The sequence below is a fragment of the Amphiura filiformis genome, chromosome 17 (assembly GCF_039555335.1).
Source record: "Amphiura filiformis chromosome 17, Afil_fr2py, whole genome shotgun sequence".
In the NCBI taxonomy this organism is placed as follows: Eukaryota; Metazoa; Echinodermata; class Ophiuroidea; order Amphilepidida; family Amphiuridae; genus Amphiura; species Amphiura filiformis.
In genome coordinates this window covers 39,732,556-39,744,763 of record NC_092644.1, presented here as the reverse complement: position 1 = coordinate 39,744,763, position 12,208 = coordinate 39,732,556, and the positions used below count along the sequence as shown (strand labels likewise).

The 12,208-nt window shown below is 35.9% G+C and overlaps 1 protein-coding gene across 1 annotated transcript; it reads left to right on the top strand.

Moving 5' to 3' along the window:
• Positions 1–320: 320 nt before the first annotated feature.
• Positions 321–9,535, top strand: LOC140138433 (uncharacterized). The gene is made up of 3 exons (XM_072160327.1): positions 321–491; positions 1,394–1,505; positions 9,144–9,535. Exons 1-3 carry the CDS (start codon positions 394–396, stop codon positions 9,234–9,236), a joined length of 303 nt encoding a protein of 100 aa, XP_072016428.1. The 5' UTR covers positions 321–393; the 3' UTR covers positions 9,237–9,535.
• The last annotated feature ends 2,673 nt before the right edge of the window (positions 9,536–12,208 follow it).

Here is a 12,208-nt window from a genome sequence, read left to right as displayed (position 1 = left end):
CATAAAATATACTGCCCGCTATATAATGTATACTTATCAACTAATTATTCAATGCCATGACACACTTGTTGTACCAAGGGAGGTATTCTCCCAACTGGGGGAATTTCATCCAACTTGGGCTTTCCCCTGGATGCCTCCAGTCAAAACCCAAAAATCATGATTTCACTAGTTGAGGCAATAAAATGGAACCTTTTAAGTATTTGCCCCTCCCCCATTTCACTTTTCTCCCACCTTGAATAAAGGGATCCTGCAATAGGGATGGGTTGACATGACCCATAAATAATTATTCCCCTTGTCTACCTTAACAACTCAACAAATCATCTTTATGTGTTGGAATTATGTCATGATGCTGAGAGCCAACTGAACCCACTGTTAGACCCAACACATCACATTATGGCCAGTATCTATACCTGTGCTACAGAGGCGTGTATTGAATTACAGGAATGGGACCAAGCTGCTGTATATGGACAAAGAGTCATTGATGCTTGCAGGTAGGCCATCATGGGTACACCCTGTCAGTCCGAAACCCCATCAGTCCGAATTTTAAGCTTACCTAACGTTAACCCTAAACCTAACCCTAAACCTAACCCTTACCCTAAAAATTTGGACTAGCGGTGGTTTGGACTGACGGTGTTTCAGACTGACGGGGAGACCCCAGCCATCATATACAATGGTGTAGGTGACAACAACTGTATTTGAGATTTAATTGGAACCAAAATTGATTCTAGTGCTTGGACATGTAGTCACATTGTCTCCTTTAAAGCATGTGCATAGCAACCACATTGGAAAAGGGGACCCACAGCCAGACTGCACATACGCGCACACTGTTTGTTTATGAAAATACGATCACATACTGTTCAGGCCCCCTTCAAAATTTGTTGCTGAGTTGCCTGCCCTTTTCCTCCAAACACTATCAAACTTGGGAAACTATTTATCCTCCCCCCATGATATATTGGTTGGTCATGTAGGTTATTATAGTGTGTCTTGTCTCAAGTTGAGATTAATGCCATGTTGGATTTCACAGCGGCAGATTCAAATCGGTACGTTTACCCAGTTGCGTCAGCCGCGCATGGACATATTGCCCTTCTACGCTTGTGTGCATGCCCCACGGGATTAGGTTAGCGTGCGCAATTCGAATTTCCACTGCGAAATCCAACATGGCGGTACTCTCAACTTGAGACAAGACACACTATAAAACAAAGCAGTTTTCTTATGTATTGACTGTGTAGACAAAGGGTGATTGAGAGTTTCAGGCAGGTTATTGATACTGCGATTCGATACCGCGACCAGCAAAAATATGTACCTACGTCACTATCAAACTCCAAGCAAAACAAAATACAGTCAACTTATATGAAATCTATTTCATTGATAACATACTTTTTCTTTCCTTTAGGACCCATCTAAGTGATGCCAATCCTCTGATAGGGTTCTATAAATGGCGTGTTGCTAAGATACAAGCTGGTGAACTAAACCAACCTCTGGCTGCAAAGACCAAATTACAGAAGGTGAGTCTCGCGGAGCAGATGGAATGTGTCGACTTTTGCAACTTACTTTTTTTGCATACTGTATGTGTTGATACAAGTATCAACCTATATTACTGATGAAGAATAAGCATTATGTTGTGCATGTTTCAAATCTGAGAGGAATCTGGTAATATTTCTATGGGATCCTAACATGTGGCATGATTTGCAGAATTCTGTCAGGACTGGGAACTGTATTTTTGTGTAAAAAGATCAAAATTAGGAGACAACGTTTTTCAAATTAGGAGACAACGTTTTTCATCAGGGCCTCCTGATGAAAAATTTCCATTCCAGTCGATCATGCCACTGTTTTTCTAAGAAATTTGAAGAGTGGTCAATGGCAGGTGAAACATTTGCCAATAAAATCCTTACGTCTCCTGTTATATTGACATGTAACCCCACGGTAATGTCACTAAAAAAACAGTTCCCAGTTCTGCCTTATTTTGACAAAAACATATCACATATTATTTTATATAGCATTGTGCAAAAAGAGGTGAATGATTATTTATCAGGGGGTATAGGGTTTTGGTTATGGTTAGGATAAAATAATGAGAATGGGGCTGATTTCACAAAGACCCAGAAAATATGTTAAGTGACTAATCCTAATTGATAATTTACAAGATTTTTTACATGGATTTGATACATGAACACGGGACATAAATTTGTAGATTGGTTACAGCGACATAATGTGACATCATGCGTTCATGTACCATGTCCATTTGCGTAACACTAATCCAATAAAATGTCTTTCGATGAATCTACAATGTAAAGATGAACCATGCGTGGTTTTTGTCACTCCCGACCTGACCAACCCTGACCTCTGGTAACTGAACCCCTGTAGTGTTTGGGTCAGCTCTTTTTTACCATAACTGCAAAGCAATCTGATGAAAACTTTCCTTGATCTGGCTAAGGGGCCCCATCTGATCTTGAGTATCCTGCTTATTTTGACTATAAATGGGTGTGTTCATGTGTGATTGATAGGCAGTTTTTGTGAAATCAGTCCCAATTTGTATCGGGTGCGGGAGAAGGTGATTTATTGGATACTGGATAAAGCTACATATATTTATGATGTCCCTAGTGGCATTAACATGGTATACCATTGGGACTGATTCATCTTCAATCGTTTCCATACAGTTTGGATATGTTCAGTTTGTTTTTATTGTATTTTTGAAAAGCCTTTTAACATGGTGCAAAATATTTCAGGAAGTGATATAATATGATTGATTGGATGGTTGATTGATTGATCGGTGATTGATTGTTTGATGTACTTCAATCAGTTAACTGATTAACACATGTCAGTGTGGAATCAAGAGAATTGGTACCATTGGTATAGGCCTAGCAATAACGAGCATTAACCCTTTTTATCTGAGATGAGGAAGTATATCATGAAGAATTATAATAATAACACAATATTGCATTTTAATTCAAAGATAGCTTGATAACTGGCACTGTATGTTGTATGTATCTATTCTCTTTACTACAGTGACTGCACATGCACAAACTTTGCTTTTGAATGTTATAATCTTGTAGTGAATCACAATGGCTCAGGAATGAAACATCAAGATTTCTAACGAAGTTTACACATTAAGAAAGAAATAATATGAAAGACACTGTTTTAGGCTAAAAATCAAACATGAATTTCAAATGATTTGTTGCAATCTACATAAATCTTTTTACTAGCTTGGATACTTTGAAGAATGCAAAATGTGACCAACATTAACTTCCATAGAATATTGTTGCAATAATTTATTTGATATCAATTTGACTGATTGAAACACCAGCTGAGCCATTGCAATTCACCTTCTGCAAAACAATTTCTTGCTTTTCAGGCCCAAAGTTAGAGTGATATATCTCATAGTTAAAATATCGATCAAATGATGTTTTATGCATTGATATGATATCACTATATACTTTGGGCCCTACAGAGTGTATCTCAACTGATTGTGTGAGTGTTATAAAGTTTGTTTTTGTGCAAGACATGACAAAATTAGTGTGCAAATGTTTGAAAATCAGAGCTAGAACATGATGTGCCCCAAATTCTTTTACTATGGGTTTAACGTTATACAGTGGCGGTGCCAGGATTTTTTTTTTTTTGTTGCTTTTTGTTTCAGGGGGGATAAAATCAACAAATTTTGCGCAAAATTGTTGCAAAAAGTGGAAATTTTTGTAATTTTGGGTTTTATTTACTGGGGGGCAAGGGGCGGGAAGAGTTCTTACTGGGGGAATTTTCCCTGTGGCGCCGCCACTGCCATTATATATATATGCAACTCTTGCACAGCACCAATCTTTTAACATTCACAAATCAGACTATTTCACCTACGCATGCCTCTTTGTATTCAGTCCCGAAGGTACAGAAATCCACACATGTGCTGTGGTCTGCTAAGCCCATTTATGGGCTGACAGAACCAGTCTTTCCAAGATATACCAGACTCCGGTCAACTAGGCAACAGTAAGGATCCATTAACATTAATGTTAAATGTTAATGTCGTCGTACTGGTTGGTTGCTAGTAGTAACCGTGTATGTAACCATGGTGATATGCAAGTAATCCCAAGTAAACAAGTGTGGAAGGTACGGTGTTTGTCTTTGTTTGCTATTTTGATTTTTTATTGTAGTTTTTTTGTTTTTGGAAATGTTTGACATAACTCCTTAATGATGAAGGTTGTGTTTTGAGACATAAAACTTCAATTTGAATTTGTAAATTTGATGAAAAATTTAACCTTTTTTCTAATGAGTAATTGATTACAAGTAATGAGCATGATTAATTCTCAGTGCATTAGAACAATGGCATAGCACCACATAGGGGCATAGGGTCACATGCTCCAAAAGTTGACAATTCCTATTGAAAATCAATCAAGCTCAGGCCCCCTATTGGTTGACTGAAGTCATAGACAGATAAATTTAGAAAGTATCACCTGATTTCACCTGTCACTCAAAGTAGAAATGTGCTATCTTACTGATTGATGTAATACATACATGCACACTCTATCTTTTGAGTGCATAAACTAATTGCCATGCCCCTCAAAGATGATGTCAGGCGCAACATTCCGAGTTTATTTCTGCTTGTCACTATAATAACACTACACCTGTGCAACTCCAGATTAGGTAGCTCAATGCCCTATATGGAGTATGAAAGAAATATATCAGAACAATTTTGATCAGTATTTTTTCTTTCGACAAGAAGATTGAAGAAGAGAGATTAAGTAGAGTTATGGCAAATGTTACCAAGATTGATTGTGTATATCCTGCAATGGGCTATTCCATTTAAAATCCACACTACCCCTGTGGAAGATTTTGGAAATATCTTCCACAGGGGGAGTATGAATTTCAAATGGAATTAGCACATTGACCAACTTTAATTGAAACTCACCCTCCCTCTGTAGAAGATTATGGTTGAATCTTTCTCAGAGGGTGTATGAAATTCAAACGGAGCTGCCTATAAATGTGTTCATTCCATTTGAAATTCATACTCCCCCTATGGAAGATATTTCCAAAATCTTCCACAGGGGTAGTGTGGATTTTAAATGGAATAGCCTAATCCTAGCATATTGCATATTGGAGAGCTGCTTTAACCCTTGCTTAAGGTGATGATGACCTGGGATGCATGTCCCAAAGCATTATACCATAACACATTATATCGTAGCTAACATATCGTTAGAATTAAAGTTAATAGATGTCTGTATGCATTTGTGATGCTTATGAATGTAAATCTTAAATTGCAAAATGGACCCCCATCTTAACTTACGATGTGTTTGAGGTGTGATGTGTCTATGATGCGTTGTAAATGGGCTATTCCAGTTGAAGTTCATACACTTCGTATGGGAGATATGACCTTAACCTAAAGCCAAGAATTTTCTGCTTTACAAATGATAAATTCCGCTTTTCTCCGCTTTGTAATTTTAGCACATTTCTGAAATAATAAAATTGGGTTATATCATGGCTGCAATGGGAGGTAGGACAGGTGTTGTACGGTAAATCTGTGACAGATTTTACTTTATTTTGATGAATTTTGAAGACCCATTTCATTTAGTATTTTATTTATTTATTTTTCTTTTTCTAGGTCATTTTTGCTTATTTTTTTTATTTTTTTTCTCAGAAATGCTTTTTCCACTTTACCTCCGAATTCCGCGATTTTCGCGGAATTTCCGCAACGCGGAGAATTCTTGGCTTTACCTTAACCTTTCACACATGGAGTTTGAATTTCAGTTACCTGAATGGGTGACTCCATTTGAAATCTATACCCACTGTGTGGGAGATTTAGGTCATGTCTTCCATAGGGGTGTATGGATTTCAACTGGAATAGCCTGCTGTTTGTGAAATCCACCCTTTATCAACAGTTTTAGTCATATTAATTTTAATTTCAATTGCAGTAGCATTGTTATTGCTGTTGCTGTGATCCACTATATTACATGCATTTACTTTTCAATTGTAATAGTTGTTTATGTTTAGCAACCACCTTAGCCATGAAAGATCTGATCATTTTTATAGACCTATCTCAAGTTGTACATTTGGACACCCCAAATATGTTCCAAATGATTGTTTCTTGTTTACCAGACTCATAATATTGAGGTTTGATCAAGAATACACTGTGCATAAGTGACACACACACAGTTGGATGTAGCACTTACATCAAGTCTGCTTTGTGTTTTGTGTGACTGTTGGTACATGTTGCATGCAATAAGTTTGGACTTTATGATTGTGTGCCTTAATGATAACCAAACTAAATTTCACATATTTGAAAACCTTAAAATACACAGCTTTGAATTTTCAGAACTTAACCCCATGAGAACTACCTGCTGATTGGCCAAAATGAATATTGTGTCCAATTTTGAACCAATCAAGGAGGGTATTAATAAGATCATCTGGAAATGCAAGTTTGACCATAAATAGTTTAAAAGCCTAGTCATAATTGGCAATTTAAATGAGCATTTCAAGTTATCAACAAATCAGAAATGCTGTTACATGACCATTTTCCAGGGGGTTAAAGCTTTCAGTTTGTTAACAGGTCATTGGCAAAATAGTTCACAAATTCACAAACAATTTTATCCTTTACATTTACAGTTAAAAGGTACATAACCTATGACAAATAACCTTGTGGCACCCCCAGCAAACTGTTGCCATAATTTAAAAAAATATAGGTTTCATTATTGTTGAAGCCATAATGTACGATTTCCATCAAATTTTATGTTTATTATCCAATTTATCCAAAATAATATTTGCAATAACTGGCAGGAAGGGTTTCTGTAATAACAAGGTAAAGTGAAAGAGGCCACACTGGCTATTTTGGCTGTTTAACATGGAGTTCATACGGACTTAATGTCGTACAACTTTATGGCAAAATTGCTCTGTTGACCTACAAACACAACAAATTTGGCTGATTCCATTTAGGTGTAAGTTGGAACATGTGTAAACATAACAAATAAAGCTAAAAATCAGGTTTAAAAAAATGTATCCAATTTCATGTACATTATGGCTTTAATAAGCAGGTAAGTGCACCTAAATATTTAGAGAATAAACAACAGGAATTTTTGTTTTACTATCCTATACCATGTGATAGACGGCAGGCAAGTGCAATATTTTGAGTAGTGGATTCCGGTAAATTCTTAGTCAGTTTAATATTATTGTAATACCGTAACCACTCGGGTATAAGCCCACCCCCTAGATGGGCAATTTCACTTCAAAAATGGGGGTGGGCTTATAACCGAGGAGGGGCTAGTACTTGAACTTAAAAATAAGAACAATCATCCTCATTTGTATATGCCCGATGTACCAGTAATTTTTTATCATCTATGTCATTTTTTAAAATTATAAGTATGGAATGTTAATTTGATATCAACTGATATTTTTTATATGCGATGCGATCAAACAAAATCAGTCGGAACTTGGAAATATTGATTTTGTTTCCTGCTGTTTTGGAAACTCTTTAATTGCTCATATCTTTGGAACTGGTTGTTTAATTTCATTGGGGTTTTCTGCAAAATGCAGCTTTGTAAATGCTGTTTACTATCCTATAAGAAATTGAAAATTTAATATTGTTGAGTTCCGACTGATTTTGCTTGATTGAATCATATATTTGTTCTTAAATGTGAGACAAAAGCATTGATTTGATTTAAGAACTTAGCCAAAATTACAACTGAGCTTATACCAGAGTGCACCCTTGTTCCCAGAATGTTTTGACAAATAAGGGGTGGGCTTATAGCCAAAGCTGGGCGTATATCCGAGTGGATACGGTAACTATAAACTATTTTATTGAGCAAAAATTAAGTTAACATCATAAAAACATTACATCTTCAGTTGCGCGCACTGCAAGCACATGTGAGTATTACACACTAGGCCTATGCATTCAGCACATCTCTGCAAGCGTGATATGCGTTATCAATATTTGCGATGGCGTAGAGTCATCTACAGCCTGATAGACGCCACTCAAAATAATGCAGCTGTCCAATCAGATTATGTGTCTACAAACTAGACCACTCCCCCTGAATAACAAAGTGTTTGTAAAGATCGTCCTGTTGTTCCAGCTTATATTGTAAACCTCAGACAGCAACTTTCAATTACGCAGATGGTTAGAATGCGAAAAAATAGAATGAGGTGCATTGTGAAAATAGTTTGTTATTAATTTTAGAAAATAATTTGCTATTAATTTTAGGTTCATGCTGTATTATGAGTGCTGTGAAACTGTGATAGTACTGTAATGATTTACTCAGGGTGTGGTATATGGATGATGCGTGATTTCCTGATAAATAACTCAGAGAACGGAAAACATGGAGCAAAAGGACAATGGAAGTACAATCACAAAATAACACGATTTATTAATAAAATACGAATCCTAACCATACAGAGACTGCCGCTTATATTGAAAGTCATGTCTCTAAACAAATGGTCAAGCCGTCTTTGCACAGAAACAAATGCACGTGTTAACTCAACAAGCTCCAAATCATAAGTGAAGGTGCATCGGATGACTGGCCCACGCACACGCTCATGGCACGCTCCTCTCACATGCCAGTCGACCCAGCAACAGCACCAACCAATCAGGGAACGGCGACGTAAAAGTGCGACGCCTTAAAAGTGCGTCGACATAGTCGCCGCATCTCTCCGTCCCCATTGCAGAAATGCGTCTACCTTCCGCTGCATAATGCATACCACAAATGCAGACGCATCCACAATAACGAGGAAGAGAAGTAATGGGACAATTAATAAGCAATTAGCGTCAATTAATTAACAAAAGGAATAATTTGGGTTTCATTTATGAAAGTCCGAAAATACGCAAACAATTAGGAATGTGCGCCTTGTGCAAGTACAGCAAGTAAACAAGTCAACAAACTCTCCTGGGTCAATGTCCGTTCGTCAGGTCGAGTCATTACATTTGATGAAAGTTTCATACACAAGAAAAAGGTAAAGCCTGAAAAAGATAGGGAGACACCCGTAGGCTCAGGGCATTTCAGTACTATTTAGTTCTTCAATGTTCTTAGAACTTCCATTTCAGGATTTTTAGGAAGGACTAGCATCCAATTATTAATAATTTCCAAACTTTGTTATATAATGGTAGTTATTGAGTGTCACCACCTTCATTACACTTCCAAACTCATTTTCTAACACCATATTTGGGTTGATTTGTCCTACAGGCTGTGGATAATCTGAGCATTGCATATGGCAGCAGTCATTATGTAACCATAGCAGCCAAAGAGCTCCTGGAATCCATCATCAACATGTCTTAGGTACTAATAGAGTACAAATATGGATGGTATGTATCCCAATGGGCCTTTTCATTTGAAATTGGACATACCCCTGTGGAAGTCTTCCACGGAGGGAGTATGTTTTTCAAATGGAATTAGGTAGGGTTAATTCTTTTGAAACCCATACTCACAGTTTACCTATTATCTTCCATACCTGGAGTGAGTATTTCAAATGGAAGTTACCAAATTGTCTATTCTATTTGAAACCCATACTCCCTCAGTTGAAGATTTTAGCTACATCTTCCACAGAGGGAGTGTGGATTTCAGTGGAATAGCCTAATAGGGATAATGGAGATTGTTTTTCATCTGCCATTCTAAAGCTTAATCAATCAATACTCCAGTAGTAACTGCCAAGTGATTGATTTTGACCAATGAATTATTTTGTTCTTTCCTAAATAACAAATAACAATAAATCTCATTGGTCAAATATTAAAAGCTTATTGCTAGAGAGTGAAATATATTTTGAGCTCAAAATCAGGTTGGATGTTTCGAATGCATGAGGTGTAATTTTATGTTTGGTGTATAAATAATATTATATTTGGTGTGGTTCTGGGAGGTGCAAGTGATATTATTATATAGGGGCCTATATTTAGACCAATGGCATACTTTGAAATAGGTAAAATATATTTAATTTTAAATGTGTGATATTTTATTTTGTTATTGAATCATATTTATTACATCTCTAATATTTACAAGATTGGCTGGTATTCCCAAAATAGGATTAGTGCCGACTTTGAAGGCACACATACCTGCAGCAGAAACGCAGCACTGCACACTGTTTACGCGCTGTATAACCTCAAGTTGTCACTTTGTACTTCAGAGTTGACAAACTGTAGAGTTTATGTTAATAAGTTGCCACTGTAATTTGAGCAGAAAATAAATTATAGCCGAGGACCAAAGCTCACAGGGTACAACTGAAAATTCCTACAGAAAACTGTAACATCTGTCGCAGTGGAAAAATAGCTGGGAGAATGTGGGGTTAAAATATTGGCCCTAAACTTTTTGCATTATATCATTCACTAGGATCTCAATTCTCAAACATACTCATCTATCAAGACCAGTGCTCCCAAGTAAAAAAAAACAATTTTAAGTTTTTTAGGCTTACTTCCATTTCCATTTCCGGGTTCAACTAGGTTCATTAAAAGTATCAACTGCTGTTGGATTCCCTGATTTAATTGTTTCATCGTTGTCCTTCTTGTTTCTCAAAAACTCCATCAAATTCAAAGTTGTTGTTTTTATTTTGACACCATCTTGAGTGCTTAAAAACAATCAAAACTTTTGACCTGTCCTATATTATCATCCATATGTACATGTTTTGCATTTGCTGGCAATTAAAAGCTTCAACAGTTGGTCGCCATTGGCGCCATGGATTGAAAGTTTAGTCGCATCAGAAAAAATCTAGTCGCCAATGCGCCTAAAATGGTCGCACCGTACAGCACTGATCAAGACACAGTTTTTTAAAGCCAATATCCTTGTGCAGTCATCAAATGACCTTTTAATTGTATGGGGTACAAAAACTCATATTCCACAGCTTGAGCTCAAATTTTGTGCTCTGATTCTGTATTGGAAGTTATGAACTACACCATCAGAGATGAGATCATTTTGGTCCATAGTGATTTTAGTCACTATTTTGTGTGAATATCAGTCAGAGTTTTTTGTTTTCTCAAAATGGATGATAGAAAATGCTATATGAATTATATCATAACAACTTTTGTTCATAGTTAGACTACCTTTAAATTATATCATATGTATCTTAATACATTTTATTCCTGTAGTGTAGATATATATTCCAATTATTAGCTTAAGGTAGTACTGCCAATTTAAAAGATTTGTGAATTAAATTTGCTGATTTAAAATTTCATAATTCCATTCAGAAATGTGATCATTATAGTAAATGATGTATTACCTATTGTATGTTGGAGAATACTTTGTTTTAGTGAGTTGGAAACCCACAGTGAATGCTTATAAATAAGCTTTTTTTAAACAATAAGAAATACAATACAATACACTTATACAATACAATACAATACAATACAATACAATAAAAGTAAGTAAGTAATACAAGACAAAAGATATTGTCAACATGTTTTCCACATTGTATTAACGATCAAAATTTTGTATTTTGTAGTATCCGTATTCGCTGTTTTATAATTATTACATGTACATGTAGGGTTGCAATATATTATAGAAAGGGTTTTTTCACTGGTATACTGTATTCTCTTATTAACAGCCCTCTCTAATAAACACCTGATGCCATTTTTTAAACCAAACTGTACCATAAATACTGATAATACCATATAGGCACCTGTATTTTCAAACCTTTGATCACCAGTTTGATGGAACACTCGCAATTTCACCCGAAACAGAACCAATAACCTGTTAAAATCTGTTATGAGTATAAATTTTGTTTACTAACTCCACACCAGTTAAAGGAGTATTTTGTGATCCTAGCATCATCTTTTTATGACATTTTTCAGTCGATATCTACGAAAAAAGCTTATTCCCAAAATTTCAGTTGATTCTGATTTTGCATTTGCGAGTTATGCATGATTATGTGTATTACACTGCTCCATAGACAATGTGTTGTATTTTTGTTCTTGTGTACCAGAACATAATTCAAATTACACAATATTTTTGCTAAACGAATTAATCTACAAGAATTTTTTTGCAAGAGGTTTCCATTGGTATAAAAATCTCAATTGTTTTTGGAAAAAGTAGGATGATGATGCTGTGGATCACGAAATGCTCTTTTAACATCAACTTGTTGTGTAAACAAAAAATTTGGCTTGAATTCACAAGTTTTCATATTGATAAACGTGCATGCATCCTTTGTTATTGACAAGCTTAACGGTATTTGTGGAAATCCTTTTTGAAAATGCAGGGCATTAATAAGAGAGAATATGGAATTTGAATAAATACAATATTTACTGATACATTGACCAATGTATCAAGTA

Bases quoted from the DNA above. Each gene is read 5' to 3' on its own strand.
- LOC140138433 (XM_072160327.1), top strand. From the start codon at position 394: ATGGCCAGTATCTATACCTGTGCTACAGAGGCGTGTATTGAATTACAG. The intron at 492-1,393 runs GTAGGCCATCAT...TCTTTCCTTTAG, and splicing joins AGAGTCATTGATGCTTGCAG to GACCCATCTAAGTGATGCCA. The intron at 1,506-9,143 runs GTGAGTCTCGCG...TTTGTCCTACAG, and splicing joins CAAAGACCAAATTACAGAAG to GCTGTGGATAATCTGAGCAT.